This window comes from Mya arenaria, chromosome 8 (assembly GCF_026914265.1).
Source record: "Mya arenaria isolate MELC-2E11 chromosome 8, ASM2691426v1".
NCBI classification, from domain to species: Eukaryota; Metazoa; Mollusca; class Bivalvia; order Myida; family Myidae; genus Mya; species Mya arenaria.
The window spans coordinates 61,090,487-61,108,087 of NC_069129.1; the positions used below are offsets into that span (position 1 = coordinate 61,090,487).

At 41.2% G+C, this 17,601-nt stretch overlaps 1 protein-coding gene across 3 annotated transcripts in view; it reads left to right on the forward strand.

The window, feature by feature from the left end:
- The window catches only part of LOC128243137 (uncharacterized), a 44,001-nt gene extending 27,363 nt beyond the window's left edge, over positions 1–16,638 (forward strand). The window contains exons 3-7 of one of the 3 annotated variants that reach the window (XM_052960700.1): positions 3,915–3,999; positions 7,396–7,588; positions 9,730–9,819; positions 10,070–15,502; positions 15,746–16,638. In XM_052960700.1, coding sequence (XP_052816660.1) covers positions 7,424–7,588; positions 9,730–9,819; positions 10,070–15,502 — 5,688 coding nt within the window. In that variant the 5' untranslated portion in view covers positions 3,915–3,999; positions 7,396–7,423 and the 3' untranslated portion in view covers positions 15,746–16,638. The remainder of the gene's footprint in view (positions 1–3,914; positions 4,000–7,395; positions 7,589–9,729; positions 9,820–10,069; positions 15,503–15,745) is intronic. The other 2 variants (XM_052960698.1, XM_052960699.1) reach the window with 2 other exon arrangements.
- The last annotated feature ends 963 nt before the right edge of the window (positions 16,639–17,601 follow it).

A 17,601-nucleotide genomic window follows, 5' to 3' on the forward strand; every position in this document is an offset into this window, starting at 1 on the left:
TTTAACCAATATAATAATAATGCCAAAAAACGCATATTTTTGCCATTATTATGTGTTGTAAGATAGAATGTAATCAAATTTATGCTTGCTGTATTAAATAATGTTGGTAGTAATATACTGCGATATTATATTTGTATATGTTATGTAAAATATATTGAAATGTGTTTCTAATTTACGGGACAAATTGTTCTAATTTACGGGACAATGATGTAACCAGCTATATCATTACGAGTTTTCACCTGTATTAATTTGTATTGATATTTCAATATTGAAAGTATATTAAACTTTTAGAATAGTGCGACTTCGTGTCTAAATTCTATCTAACTAGCTGCAATTCACCATGACAAACTATACGCAAGCTTTGAGAGTGTGTAAATGAAAATGTATCTTTTATTTTAAAATTATTATTTAATGAATTTCAGAATTTGACCGGGAATATAACAGCATTATAGCATGCAAATACCAGTTTATTGTCTGTATGGCAACAGTAATGAAAAGAAAAAGTATTTTCTTAAAGGCACTGTCGATTGAAACCATGAGGGTATACATTTATAATCTACGGGACATTTTGTTCTAATCTACGAATCCAACGTTTGGTAAGAAATTACCGATAAGTATGTTTCATTTTGCATTCTGATCTAGGTATATATTTATCTACAGCATGTCAGCCAACAAACATCAGAATACAATTTTATCGTCACAAGATAATTATAATATGCAAGAACGGAACTTACCCTATTTAAACTCTCCCGAACTTGTAACCTTCATTAACCATATGGCGACTGATCATGTGAATTTGTCTTCCGGTTGCTTACTAAAAGACGAAATGTGATCTAAATAACAAAAATGACGTAAATTACAATGGAAATAATGAGTTTTAGAAGGGGTCTGTCCCGTAAATTATGTCCCTTAAGTTATAAATTCAAGAGAACAACATTATTCAAATTATTACCAAGACTATATTTTCGAAACACATGGATTTCACTTACCCTTTTCGTAAACAAGTATATGCCAGCGACATTTTACAGCTGGTATTGATATAAGGTGCCGGTGTATGCAAATGTTGTCATTTAAAATATGAAAGTCTCGTAGAATAGAAAGCATTTTGTCCCATTCTAAAATCTGAAAATCGTTGCCTTTTATAAGTTTGTCATCAACGTTGGTGTAGAAATCATGTGTGTTTTCATTTGTTTCAAGTTTGAACTTTTGAAAAAAAAAACACAAAATTTACATCGGACCTGTAGATGTACTACGTTTGGTATGACATTTTCATTTGAACTCGTAAATTAGACGTGATTTGACGACATATTGTGATTGATAAAAAAAACGAAGTGCGGTAAAATTAAAACTGTTTCTGTTTTTATTGAAGCCGCTACATCCAAGTTCTTCACAAATAAACTGCAATTCAAAGCTAAAACCATATATATATGAACTGAAATATAAAACAAAATAAGAAATAATGGCTGGCGACATGTACTTTTTTGGACCCCCTAGGTTATTCTATGAAACATTATCTTGGCTAATTAAAGAGTAGTGCTTATATTTCTGTCTAAAAATATCAGGATTACCCATTGTCTTAAAACGAACACGCTACACACAGGTAATGAGGTGTTAGTATCTTGAAATGGCCCATTGAATGCTGGCGACACTGATTGGCAATTCTACGTGAGACAGGGTCTTAGGCTAGGTAATACATCATCAGTCATAAACCTGTCAAAAAGGGGTACAGAATAATATGAATTTAATAACAATATATATAATTTTGCTGGATGACAGTGAATTTAACAATAACAATGGTAATTAACATGGGCCTTTCTGATACTTATCAAAGATCAAAATTACACAGAAAATAATAGTATTTACAGATATTATTTAAGAGAACAATTAACATTGTTTTCTCATACAAAAATGTACAAATCGGCGCGATACCAATTGAGGGCGAATCGGGTTGAATTACATGTATGCTAAAATTTCATTGAAACAACCTTGTAAAATACCAGCAAAATTATTGCTATAAACCGTAAAACATGCATTGTATCAACTTACCTTGTTGTATTATTTAAAATATGAACCGTCGAGTCTCTAGAGGAGTAATTGACTCCTTTCTCCATCGTCAATATTCGTACACCTCATGAGCAATATGGCGGATCGAAATGGGTTCAAAATTGTGCGCGTCTATTTTAACTTAAGATAAGGAATTATCTAAATGACATGATTAGAAGCTATCGATATAATTATTTCTGCTAATGTTTGTTTAACAAAATGAATTTTAACAACAAAAAGAAAAAAAGTCTAATAACATGCGAAATCCTAGACATGGGGAAAATGATCAAGAACCCAGAAATATGGAAGAAGGCGACGCAGACCAAATAAAATATATCAGCCTTGGTTTGCCCGCTCGTTCGAGAAAAACTGTGTTGTTGTTTTTAGAAAACGAAAACAACATGATGTTGTCTCTGAAATTGAGACTTTTCGAAGTGGAAATATTGTAGTAAAAAGGAAATTTTATATTAAAAAAGTAAATTACAATAATAAGATATTTCAACTGCACTCGAATTTATATCCACAATCTTGAACATTAACGCTTCTCGAACTAATACATCTCGAACGTGTGATTGTACATACATGTATGTTCAACATTATTTAATGCAACACAGGCATTCCGCCGAACGTATCTGAACTGAAAACAACAAATCGCTCGCGCTAAACATATTTTCTTTATGACGTAAGCCCAATTTAGCATGGTGAATAGAGTACAGTCGAACCCCGTTGGCTCGAACTACCAGGGACCAGCGAAAATACCTCGAGCCTCGGAAAAATAGAGCCAAGCGGGAATGTTTAACATCAGTTAATAACAATCGGTCGTTCGCTTCCAGTTCAAGCCAACGAGGAATTCGAGTCAAGCGAGTTCGAGCCAACGGGGTTCGACTGTAATCAATTTTTCCATCGTCGTCGTCGGCTTTACACCTTCGTTTCTGATCAATAACTTTAGAATGAGATGTTGTAATAGAATCTTAAAACTTTGTATGCACATGGTAATGATTCTAATTGGTTTCGTCCTGGTGACCTTCTCTTGACAGTGGGTTTCAGTCAATAAATCAAAGACGTTTGACTTAACATTCTTGTATTAAGTATGATTACTGACCATGTCAAGTAGTTGATCAATGTATTGTTTAAACCCAGTAAGTGTTAGGTCATAGTTGTTGCGAATCTTGTTAGATGATGTCCGCTCAAAAAATCCAGAACGCTTGAGCCTACGGTCCTCGACCTTGGTATGGATATTGGTCTTGGACAGTAGGTCAAGCCTATTGATTTTGATATCGATATGTCAAACGTTACGGTCGTAGTGACGACCTTCTCTAGAAAAACGCAAGTGATCCCTTTCGGCAATGATGTGCGCATGAAAGGGAAATTATAACATAAATCAAATTAAGTTATTTTTAGTTGTTAGGAATTAAGGGACATAAAATAATACCCCATTGGACGACCTTAATTTACCGTTTGTAACACTATCTCAAATTATGTTCAGAGATAGTTTATGAAACTTACTAAAGAGATCAAAATTGTGTTATGGACGACATCGTGTCATAACAGTCAAATCCCGTTTGCTCGAACACCCAGAGACTGGCGAAAATACCTCGAGCCTCTGAAAGTTCGAGCCAAGCGGTAATTGCTAACATTCAATTTTAAATAAATCGGTCCTTTTAATCAAGTTCGAGCCATCGAGGATTTCGAGCCAACGGGGTTTGACTGTATATATTCAGATAATACTGGTTTCTAGTGGGATATTCTTGTCCAATGGCAGTGTTGCCATGTTGGTCAAGGTCATCTGAAACAAGAAACATGTTCATTACAAATCACATGCATGCATGCTGCATTTGCCAGAAAAGGACAACCAGTATGATTCCTTGCAGATCCCGTGCGTTACATAACAAGCCCCATGTCCTCCATGATGAATCCATCCGGAATCGCTGAAAGCTAGATAGTCGCTGCAAATAGGTAATACATATGTATATATATATATGGTTTTATTAAATTCAATACCGTCTGAGAACAGGATTCTCACTGGCAATTATTGCAACAACATACAGCATACATATTACTTTATATACCGCTGCATGCTAATATAAATGTCACGTGCCTTGATTACCAGAATTAGTTTCTTATTAGCTCGTCTGATTTTTTTTTAAATGGCGAGCTATTGTCGTCACTGGATTGTCGCCGTCATCGTCGGAGACGTTGGTTTAGTTATGCGTTCAGGTCATTTATATGGAAACTATCAAAGCTATCACTTTGAAACTTGGGGAACTTGTTCATCTCATTGCCTTCTTTACATTGTACCCTAAATATGCTGTGTCTCACCTTCTTTTTTGAGGGGGGGGGAGGGGGGGGGGGTTAAAACATGGATTTTGGTTGATTTCCAGAATTGGACATAGGTTCTGCTTTTTTTTGTATTGATTTCATTTTTATTTCACAGACAATGAATGGATTATGCCTTCAATATATAAAAACGGGTTTTTGAGTCACACATTTGCAAGGGTAGGAGGGAGGTAGGGGGATATTTTAGTATGGTTGGACTTTGTAATTTCGAGCTAGTCTGATTTTTTAAAGTTTTGTGCTCGGATCACTTAAAAGCAAACTATTAAAGCTATCACTTTCAAACTTTGGAATACTTGTTCACTTTCCAATATACGAAATGAAATAAATAAACCGTGAAAGGATAAAATCAGACGAGCGTTAAGCACCCGCAGGCGGTACTCTTGTGTTGTTAGACCAGAAAAAAACTGCAGAAGAAAGAATAAACAGTGGATTGTTGGGGCAAGAAGAAACTTTGCAGAATAAACAGTGGATTGTTGGAAAAAATACGAAAACTGCGCCCGCTTTGCACGACCAAGCAAGTCTTTTCCGTGAAAGAGTTAAGTCATAAAGTTTAACTGCAGCGGACTTAAACGTTCCTCTTTTTGAGTATGTAAACCGTCCAAATACATCCGAGGTTGTTTTCGATAAAATGGCCGAGGAGTTCCGAATGCCTTAATTGTACGCCATTTTTAACCTGATGTTTACTAAACTTATATGAAATAGTTAGATATTTACTGTATAACGGTACCGCTCGAAAACCTGCCAGATCTGTCCATGCATTACCGAATTATGTCCCTTGAAATTGACATAGTGCTAGTATACGGCTTTTGAACACAATAGAACCTCTATTTTTATACGATATTCACGAAGATTGGACATAAGTCAAATATTGCTGAGATCTCGGTTTCGGTTATATTTGAAAACTATCAAGATCCGCCCGTGAATGACAGGAGTATGGCCCTCGAATTTGTCAAAATTGCTTTAATAAACACGTGAACACAATAGAGCTTATATTTAGGGAGCCATATCTACTGAGTCCTAATGCATCTTAATCAATACACGTACAAGAATGCCTGTCTTGATCAAATATTTACATAAGTTAAGTTCGCTGTTGGGTCTGGTCAAGTAGTTAAAGTAGGTCAAACGGTCATATTTAGGGAAAACTTGTTAACACACTTGATGTCACATTTTAGCCCCTTTTCCATGAAACATAGTAGCCATGTAGAGTCAACAAAGACATAAGTCATTAAGTTATAACTAAACATATCATTTTTTTTCTTTTGGAACTCGGGTCAGAATGTTTGTCTAATTGATATTTAGTTAATGATCCTGTAATGACGGATATAGTTGGCGTTCGTCCGCCCGTCTTTACATCCGTTCGTTCGGAGTCAAGACTATATACATGTAACTAAGGCACATACATTAATGAAATGTAGTGTTTAAACATAGTGAGGGGATACAAGCGCAAGTTTGTTCTGGGTCCAGTAACGACAAAGTTATTGCCCTTTAATAAAAAGAAGCTGAAATGCGTCCCTCACACAGCCATTACTTGGTAACGACGTAAATCAGTGAAACATATGCACGTGAAGGATGTATAGCCATGGTGAAGTGTGGTCATCGAAATATTTATCTGGGTCAGGAACACAATGGTCATTTCGCTTTTGCCTTTGATTAATGTGAAAAAAAGCTTACATATATATATATATATTTTCCGTCCAAGCTATTAGGCCAAAACAAAAAATCGTTTGTTTCCAATTTCTTCTTGAAAACAAATGGATAGGTAGGAATTAAAAATCTCGATGTTTGGCCCATTTGAGACCCTTGTCTCTTCTTGTACCATACATACATACAGGCGTACAGCAGTGTCGACACCTTTCGTAGTTATGAGGAGTACATTTTCATTGTCTTCTAGTCAAACTAAGCATTTTATTGGTATGATTTGAAGAACAAAAATACATATTTTTGTAAAAAAAAAAATCGGGTTACACTAATAATTCTAAAAAAATAAATTAGCACACACCAATAGATAATTCCTTCAGACATCAACACATCCTCTGATTTGGGGTAAGACCATTACCACAGCGTAAAGATTAAGCGTGGTACTTAGTGGGGGCATATAGACGATTTTATTGGATGTACACTAATAATATGTATGTTATAATTTAAGTAATTGTATAAGAATCTTATTATTTAAGATGGGTCGCGCCTGATAAACGAGACAACACGTCTTTAGTTGCCATTGAGAGTTGGCCATACTTGTTCCAACTGGCCTAGATTATTACGTGTTTTCAGTAGGCGGTAACCAACTTACGGCGTCTTGTATGTTAAGTTTCAAAACTGCATTTTAACGATTAAGCGTGGTACAACTTAAAGGCCGATATGCGTAATGATTGGTTGAAACGTAGGTTATACTATACTAATTTCAATAAACTCATTGTTTCAAATGGGAAGTTTATCAGGAGGTTTCTCGCCGTTATTTTTCAATAAACCATTGAAACGTATGAAATACAAACATTGATTTTATTAAGAAAATGTTTTCTGCACATTTATTCATCTTTTTTTTCTTATATTAAAACATTTTTTTATTAATTGTGATGAATCTTATCTGGGAATAAGAATACACCTTTAAAATGTTCTCAGGTACAATGCGAATCAGCATTAACCACTAATAATGCACCAAACCTTGAAATAACAAAAATAGATATCATCGCTTGTAGGCGCGATCCTTCGGCTGTTGTGAGCTTCGTGGATTCGGAAATATTTTCCTGTGAGAATTGTTCGGGTTAGCCCCACACGCATTGACATGTTGATAAGTAAAAAGTGGTACTTTGGTTCTTTGTTGGGCGTACATATATATAATTCAACCTTGAACACAGTTGGCCTGTTACAACAAAAAGACCCAATAACAAATAAGAACCATGCCAACATATATATGTATACCAAGTTTCAATACAAGGCATAGAGTGTTAAGAGTATCTTACTGTCATCTATAACATTTAATTGGCAAGCGCAAAATAAACTTGCCTCATATTGCAGTGGGCGGAACCTCCGGTCGATCCTCGCCATGTCCGTGATCATCAGGCTGCAGGGCCTGTCATGGTCCGCCAGCGCCATGGATATCCGAAACTTCTTCAAGGGCCTGAGTATTCCACCAGGGGGCGTCCGCATTATCGGCGGTGAGAAGGGTGACGCCTTTATAGCCTTTGGCACCGACGAGGACGCCAGACAGGTTGGTGAACTACTTGTAAACGCTTGAGGGTTAAAATGTGACATTTTGTCGCATGTGTGTCTCTTTCGAGTGTAATTCAAGTTGGGTTATAGGTGCAGACACTAGGAAAACATTGCTATCCCAATAGAGGCCAATTAACTAGACAAATCTTGATCAAACTTGGTCATAGATGAACATACTCCAGAATGTTGTTTTCTTAAAACTGTTAAATTATGGAATTATGAAACCTGTCGTCGTTAACACTCGAAATTCCATTCTCTATGGTTATGACAGTTGATATGAACCTTTATGTCAACTATGAAAGTGTTCAAGTTAGATTACGGGTCATGCATAGAGCCACAATTTCTACACAATATTCATAAACCCTGGTAAGAATATAGGTCATGGATGTCGGAAAATTAAGTGACAATTTTACCCGTGGCTCAAGAAGAATCGAGTTATTTGGATAAGGATGTCGTCGGGCTGGCGGGCGTCCAGGTGGACTTTTGTTAGGATTGACGTACATTGATGAAACTTAGTATATGAAGCTGAAGGTCACTGTTACTGAAGAGGTCCGTCAAGATGAATTATGCAAAACCAGGAAACTTATATTGCATGTCATAATAAACTAACTGAATATTTTAATTCAGTTATATTGTATCTGTGGACAACTTTCGGAAAGTTTATCGTGTAAAACCAGTTTGTGTCGCATTGCAGCGTCTAGTTAATTCAACTTTGTCAAGATATAAATTAACGATTTCGTATAAATCAACCTTGTGAAATGGTTCAATTCCTTGTAAACCCAACTTTTTAACCAATGAAAAAGCTTCGAATTCATATTTGCCCTGATTCTCCCACCGATTAATTTAGATTGTATTGGTCCTGTTTCCCTGATCGATGTGGAAAGTATTGCTCCCGTTTCATTGACTGATAAAGTTTGTATTAGTCCCGGTTTCGCTGATCGATATATTTATTATAAGCCCCCGTTCACCTGACCGACAAAGTAAGATTGTCCCAGTTTCCTTGACCCTTTATATATATTTATATAGTAAGTATTGGCAACGATTCCCTGACCGAAAAACATGTAGTTGGTTTTGGCCCTGTTTCCCTGACCCATATAGTAGATATAGTCCTGGGTTTCCTTGACCGATATAGGAAATATCGGCCCTCAGTCCCTGACATTTGTAGTAAGAATTAGCCCCGTTTCCCTGACCCTTTTAGTTAATATTTGTCCCACTTCCCTTACAGATATAGGTATTATTTGCCCCGTTTAGCTTATCGATTACGTTATAATTGTCCTCGTTTCCCTGACGTTATATTGGGTCCGTTTAAACCGACTGATATAGTTGTTACTGGCCCCGTTTCTACAAGCGATTATGGTAGTATTGGCCCCGTTTCCATGACCGATTTATAAGTTTGTAATTCCCCCGTTTACTTCACTGACACAGTTCATATTGGCCCCGATTCCCAGACCCATATAAATATTTTCAGCCCTGTTTCCCTGACCGATATACTTGTATGCTGTATTGGCCCATTTCTCATTAACTGTATTATTAGTATTGGTCCGTCTCCTTGAACATATTATATAGATTGTATTTAGTCATTTGCCCATTTTGCCCTGTCCTATTTAAATGTTATTGCCCTGTATTCGCTGACCGTTATAATTATTATAACCCTCGGTTCCCTGATCGATAGAGTCAGTTTAGGCAACGTTTCACAGACCGATTAAGTTACTATAGGCACCGTTTCCCCGACCGATATAGAAACTTGAGGCACTGTTTCCCTAACCGATATAGAAACTTGAGGAACCGTTTCCCTGACCGATATAGAAACTTGAGGCACCGTTTCTCTGACAGATATTGAAACTTGGCACCGTTTCCCTGACCGATATAGAAACTTGAGGTACCGTTTCCCTGACCGATATAGAAACTTGAGGCACCGTTTCCCCGACCGATATAGAAACTTGAGGCACCGTTTCCCTGACCGATATAGAAATTTGAGGCACCGTTTCCCTGACCGATTAAGTTAGTGATTGTTGGCCTCTTTTTCACCGATCGATTTAGTTAGTAATGGCCCCGTAAGTATTGGTCCCGTTTCCATGGCTTATATTTAGCCCCGTTTTGACGACAACGTAGGTAATATGCTATTGTTATATGTTTCAGGCGATGATGATGTCAAGCAAACTGCTGAATGATCTGCCGGTACAGCTGTACCTGAGCAGTAAGACGGAGATGCAGAACACGATACTCCAGGTAAACGCCCGTGTTACTGTTTTGAAGGCGATAATGACGTATCTAGTTTGACTATACTATACTATAGAATAGTTCCTGTGATAAATGTATTGGTATTTACTGAAAGGCATATTTTTCAATATATTTCATATGTATCTTACTTTGTAACTTTTACATCACTGCAATACCTGCTAAATGTGTACATGTATTATGCCAAAGACCTAAACTAATGTTTGCAGTTTTAATTATCGTTTCATCAATTTGTTTTAAGGCGAAGACAACTACTACGACACCTCCTGTGGTTGAAACACTTACACCTGCGGCCCAGCAGCCCACTCTGCAGATGACGGGGCCATCTTCCGGGTTGCTTGCCAACCAGCAAACTTCTGGTGGAGCAACGGGCGTCAAGATAGACCAGTCCACGTTAGCATCCCTGAGTCAGATATCCGGCCTGCTTCCGGGGAACATTCAGCAGGCTTTGGGATTTCTTGCTAGTGCTAACTTAACAAATCCTCTAGGAACTAATAACGCACAGGGACATACAACTGGTGTTCAAAATAATCAGACAAAAGGTTTTCAAAGTGTGCTTCCAGGAGAATATTCAGTTGGTGGCCAGACTAACAATGTGGGCCAGTACAGGCCGAATCAGCAAGCGAACTTTAACAATTCGAACATTGTGAACCAAAGTGGAAGTAACCAAGGCCTAGGACAGTATCCGCAGAACCAGCCTGGATGGGGACAGCAGCAGCCATTCAACCCTCAGGGTAACCAGAGTCCACAAAATACCGTACATGAGCCTCCATCGGGTTTCCCCGGGCAACGGCTTCCACCCATGGGCAAACTGAGTGAACAGGTACACAAGCAACCACAGCAGCCACAAACTTCCGTCAATCAGTTCGGTAACACAGGGATGCCATATGGACGTGGTCAACCCGCAGTAACAAAACAGAATGCTGGTCCAGTGTCATCGTTTGGGAAATTCTTTCCCACTGGGCAGACCCCGCCCGCCACATCTGTCGCACGTACAGGCGCACCTGGTGGTAATTTATCAAGTCGCGGTAGTTCTACGTCTCTGTCAGACCAAGTAGATGAATTTGGTAGAAACAAACCAGTGGATAAGGTTAAATCCACAGACACGCGAGACAACAAGCGAGGAAGCAAAGAGAGGGACCGATCGCGTGACAGGTCACGGGAGCGTTCACGCAGAGACAGCCCACGTGACCGTGACAGAAGAGATCGTGACTCATCCCGACGGCGTGACAGGGACGACGACAAGAAGTCACGACGAGATCGGGATCGTGACCGCCGCCCGCGTGACCGGGATAAGGACCGCGACAGTGACTCTTCCAGCAGCAGGCGGGGAACCAGGAAGCGGTCTCTCTCGCCAGACAGCAAGGACATTAAAGAGCAAGACAAGAAACTTCAGACAAATAAACCAGGAAGCAATGTTCCAAGTGCACTGGAGACAGCATCGAAGCCATTTACGTTTGATACATCCTCGTTGACGTCTAAGATGACAGTCACATCTCAAACCGCCATCCCATCAGCCACCCCTCCAAGTGTCAGCTCCGTATCCTCGCCGTTGTTTCCGGTTGTTCCTCCTGCTACTCAAGCGGGGAAAAATATTCTTGGACAACCACCAGCCTTTCTCAGGCCGCTCTTAGGACTCGCAACATCTACAAGTACACCGACTAGCGGACTTAATCCGCCAAATATCCCTAGTCAAGTTCCCCCGATCTCACAGCACATGAGTGCCGGGCCTGGGGCACAGTTTCCCGGAAACCAAAGATATCCTGGGCCGAGGAGCATGTTACCGCAGGGAGATGTCGGTGCAAGGCCGAATACCAGGATGCCGCTCATGGGAATGGGACCTCAAGGTGCCCAGGAGCCCAACAGATTTAGACCTCCAAACCCCGCTCAAAATAGCTATGGACCTGTACCGCCTGTTTCCGGTATGAACAGAATGCCAGCTCCAGGTAATCGAGAAACAAATACATTGTTGCCAAATCCGCCTTTGGTCAACCAACCGTTTATTCCAAACCAGAAGGACCAGAACACCAATGCGCCCTATGGACGGGGACAGCCCCCACTTGACGGAGGTTTCCGGTCTCCTGTGGGTCGTGAGCAGGGTAACATGGGGCCGAGAGATAACTTTAATAGGCCTAGTGAGGGCCCAGGTTTTGACCACCCACCAGATCAACAACCGCCTTTTGGTGGCAGAGGACATCAGCAGTTTGGAGAAGGACCGCCAGTTGGACAGAGACCGCCAGCATTTCGCGGGAGAGGTGACGGGGGCCCACGGTTTGGCGGCAGATCAGCTCCTTTACTTCCAAACCCGGACCAGCCGCCTTTTGAAACAGCACACGATCACAGAGGACCGCCTCCAGATCATAGAGGAGCTCCTCCTGGAGCATTCAGAGATCGACAGATGCCGATCGATGACCGTCCCTTTGACGAAAGACGGCATCATTTTCATGGAGCACCTGATAGAGAGGGAAAATTTGAGAACAGAAGTCCACCACCATTTGATGATTTACACGGAGTTCCGCCGGGACCGCCTTTTGATAGAGAGGCAAATATTCAAGGAAGAGATAATTTCAGATATCAATCTCATAGGGGCCGAGGAAGGGGTGGACATTATATTGACAACAGACGTCCGCCTGACTTCCCGGAACCTCCCGTTGAAGACCATGGATTTGGCCCACCGGAGGTCTTTTATGACGATCCGCTTGCCATACGCGACAGGGGAAGACTGGAGCCAGGCGACCGATTTAACAGGCCACCTAACGACGTGCCGTCTGACTTCCGACCTCCATTTTCGAATGATAGGTTTGATGGTCGACCCGACGATAGATTAGACGGAGAACCAGGTTTTAATAGTGGCCCCGGGGAGCGATTTGCTGGTCGAGGCCGAGCCCTTCTTGATACTCCTCGTGGAAGAGGCGGCGACTTTCCTTTCGAAGGACCACAGGGTCGCGGAGATGGTCGGCGATTTGATGGTCCACCGGGGCGCTTTGATGGACCACGAGGCTTGGAATTTGATGGCCCTCTTGGTCGCGTAGACAACATGTGCTTTGCTGGTCCACCTGGTCGCGGCGATGACGGGCGATTTGATCGTCCACTTGGGCCTTTTGATGGACCTCCAGGTCGTGTTGGGCGCGGAGACGATCGACACTTTGATGGACCTCCAGGAAGAGAATTTGATAGCGGCCCTGGACGCGGCGACGACATGTGCTTTGAAGGGCCACCCGGGCGTGGCGATGATAGACGTTTCCATGGCCCTCCGGGCCTTATGGACGGTCCTTTAGGTCGCGATGACATTCGATTCGATGGCCCTCCGGGACGCAACGATGACAGGCGCCTCGATGGTCGTTCTGGCCCCGGCGACGACAGACGAATCGATGGACTAAGGGTTCGTGATGAGAGGCGTTCAGGTGCGCCAACAGCCAACGAAGATGATAGACGTTTTGATGGGCCACGAGTTCGCGATGAAAGGCACCCAGGTGGACCACCTAGTCAAGGCAACAGACGAATGGGTGGTCCAACAGGAAGTACGTTCAATTGCCCACCTGGAAGTGAAGGATTTGTCGATAAGCGCTTCGATGGACCCTTAGGTCAAAGGGAAGATCGTCGCTTAAGTGAATCGGAAGACTGGGACAACAGGGTGCCTCCAACTGGGTTCGTAGCCCGTGAGCCTGATCGCAACATTGGAGGCGCTCCGGGGAGAAATGATGGCCGGCGTTTCATTGGTTCAGCCAACGACATAAGACAGGGTGATTTCAAAGAACGGTTCGATGACGTGCCTCACAGAGAGGACAGACGTGGTGACGGCCCCGGACCACAGAGGGATGACCGCCAAGGGGTCGAAAGGCGGTCGGAACGGTCTGACAGTCGAAGAGGGGACGACAAACGTTCAGAGAGGCACAGCGACAGAGACAGGCGTTCCGGAAGGTCAGACGACAGGCGGGTAGAAGACAAAAAAGCTGATAGGAAACGGTCGGAAGACTCGAGCAGGTCGGACCGGAGGTCTGAGAGGGACAGACGGGATAGGTCGGATAGAAGTGACAGAGGCCGGGAGACCAGGGACAAGAAGGAGGAATCGAAGGACAAGAATCGAGATGACAAAAATAGCTCCAAAGTTTCTACTCGGGAAGAAACGAAAAAACTGGAGGATAAATCCATCGATTCACCAAAGAAAAACGCAAACGGAGAATCCACTGCAGCAATTAAAGATAAAGAAAATGCTGATATAAGAAAACCATCTAATATTGATTCTTCCACAAAGAAAGAGTTGGTCAAAGTTAGTGAGATGGAAAAAATGTCAACGGACGTTGAAAAGTCATTAAAAACTGTTTTGATCTCAAATCTAGCAAAAGATGCCACTTATAAAGAAATAAGAAAGTTCTTTTCCAATTGTGACATTCCTAAAAACGGCATTAAACTGATAAATGACGGCGAGGGGAAACGAACGGATAAGACGTTCATACTGTTCTCGGACGAAATATCATTTAAAGAGGCTCTGAAGAAAGATAGATTACGACTGAAAGCTTTGCCAATTGTAATCAAGCCGGTGCCGAGGACGGAGTATGACGCGGCCATAGACAGCTACACGCCGCCCGGAAGTTTGGACCGTGGCAAGGAGGTGGACTTGTGTAACACAATGAGCGCCACCCTGAGGGCTCTGAAAGGCGAGCCAGAACTTACACTACCGAAGATATCAAGTCCAAGACATCAAGAAGACTTTGTGGTGAAAATAGAAGCCCTGCCAAATAATACCACTTCTGATGCAATTCGGAGGCTTTTCCATGGGTGTGCAATAGCTAAAAAGGGTGAAGCAATATTTATAGACTCTGACAGTAAACTGCCCTGTACTGGTGTAAGTTATGTGGAATTTGAAAATGATGAGTCCTTTAAAAAGGCTATGCAACGGAAATGGCTGAATGGCATAAGCATAAAGCTGACTCGGTCAAACAAACAGGCCATTGCGTCCATGTTAGCGAAAATGAAAGCTGAAGTTGAAGCCAATAGGGCGCCAGAGAAAAAAGATCCTAAACCAAGTGTTCAGTCGGTCCGCCCGGCAGACACAAAGTCCCCAGATATATTTGGCTCCACGATCTCAACACCGGAAATCAAACTTGATTCCGATCAAGTATTCCTGCGACTGAAGAATACGTTGGGTCTCAAAAACTGGGACATCCGGCCGATATTTGATGGCCTTGGTGTGAAAGTGATAAACGTCCAGGTTGCTCATGATGCCATTGGTAAACCAGTCGGAGAAGCATTCGTAGAGTTCGACAACAGTGCATCGGCACAGAAAGCTCTTCAAAAAAAGAACAATTTATATGTTAAGGGACAGAAGATTTCGATGGAACCTTTAAACCGGGTCGAGGCTATTGAAAGTCTCCGCATGTCTAAACAAGCCCTGCAGCCGGAGCCTCCGTCACGTGACGACGTGTTCTACTTCGTCAAGGCTTCAGGTCTGCCCAAGAACGCGACTACAGGGGAGTTGATGATATTCTTCACTGGATACCAGCCGGCCCCGGAGTCCATCCGCCTGAACATCGCGGACGGGAACCAGCCGCCAGACACCAGCACGGCACTAATCGGCTTTCGGGTCCGAGAGGACGCGGAGCGCGCTGTGGGAGAGAAGAACCAGCAGCTTCTCCGGGCACAGAAAGTCCAACTCACCAAGGTTATACTCTAGGTGAGGCATCACCTTTCTAAAAAAGCATTAACGATTATAAAAGTAGCTCGGAGTCAGTTGTTACTTTTATTTTAGTTTGTACGTTATGGCTTATTAGCTAAATTGACCTATATTAAACACAAATAACATCAAACGTTTATTTCGAAAGAAAATTTTCAAGTTTAACAAGTGTTTCAGTTTTATTTTTCCTCTAATACAGAAGACGACTTTAAATAGATTTTGAATATTATATATATATTTCAGTGTGCAACAGTCCGATAAAGACTTTGTTATTCCGAACTAGCAGGGCTGCTGAAGTGTTTCAAGGTTTCCTTGTGGCCGTGCGACGTTTGCTTCCAGTCGTGTATGTTCGCGATGGAAGTGTCAGCTGAGTGGGACCTGGGCGGCCCATCCCACACCCCGACAACCCCAACCCATCTTCTCGGTCCACGGATACAGAAAAGATTGCTGCTTAATCGAGTTAACATGATTGTGGTGGACGTGTGTACATACGTTTTAAAACATTCATATGATCCACATGGTGGTTTATTGACTGACATGTATTTCAAACTGTGCCTTGCCGAATATCTGATGCATCGTGTGCTGTTAAGTACTGCTATTGGGGTTCATGTTAATCATTGCTCATTCCCATTTGTACATAATCGAGAATACTAGTACATGTGAACTGGTTACAATTTTGTTGAAGATTTGAAAGAGACTTGGAAATACATTTGCTTGAAGAGCGTTAGTGTTTAAATTTTAATTTAGTCGTTGTTATTTGCAGATATTTTATCATTGGAACGTTATCGGACGTTCCTGTTTTAGTGATTTCATTGTAAATATCACATAACATAGGCATATGTATCATTTTCACTGTTTTAAAACCGAAATTTAGCTTTATGGTGTTCATGTTAAGTAATTTAAAAAAAAACAACATTTTAAATCACAGTAATCATATCACATTGCTCGCCTTTACATCATCACTACCGAGAACATCTGTCAAATCAGTGTATGTGTAAAATTGTAAATACATTGTGTTCATAGTATTTTATCAAAACTGTTCATGCTGTTATTGAACTTGTGTATTTCATTGTGAAAATTACTGTACACAATGTTGTTTCTGGTCAAAATCTAGAATAAACAAATATTTAAACGCATTGTTCTCCGTTCTTGAATGGTTTTCATAAGAAAACTGCGTGTGAGATATTGATAGAAGTCATCCATTTGATCTTGTCTACCTCATGGGGGCAGGGTGCGTTGTTTGGACACACCCCTTTGACCTCAGGCCCCCCCCCCTCCCCCGCCCCATTTAAAAAAAAATAATCCCAGACTTATTAAAAATGATGGGGGAACTGTGACTAATGAAAACTTACATTTAAATGGAATTTTATATGGAATATTATATTTATATTTTTTAAGTTATCATTAGTAACAGTTCCCCCTTCATGGGATTTTTTTTTAAATGGGGGGGAGGACTTGATCGAAGGGGTGTGTCAAAACAACGCACCCTGCCCCTGTGGGCTGACTCTCCTTCCACAGAAAATGATAATTGTTGTCGTTATTGTCCTTCAAGCATTTGTCAAACTGTGTCAACCCGTTCACATTCTAACTCAGATGATCACTTATAGTTAAGACACGTACACCCGTCTGTACGCTTTGGTTTTGACGGTTTATTTACCGCGTCTATTTTTTTCTCGATGAAAGGAAGGTCGAGGTATTATCATATTAAGAATTGACGTAGTCGGCGTGCAAAAAAATCTATAACCTTAGCCATAACAGGCATGTCGTTCTAGACATTTAACTAGGTACAAATGCTGCAAGATATATTTAGTAGTTAGATGACATGAAGTGAATTCTTTATGATTGAGAATGGGCGGAGTGAGCGTAGCGAACGAGTCCCATTCGGAGCTCCTCGGCCATTTTTTTCAAAAACAACCTCGGATGTATGCCGGTACATCAGTTCCAGTAGTTCGTAAATTTTTGAATAATATCATTAATTAAATGAAGTGTTTAAGAGTTGTATTTACTGATCTCAGTTTTAATTGATTACCAGTGAAGTGTGTTATTGCAAACATGATTAAGATTCCCAAGAGTTAAGTCATAAATTTTAACTGCTAAAT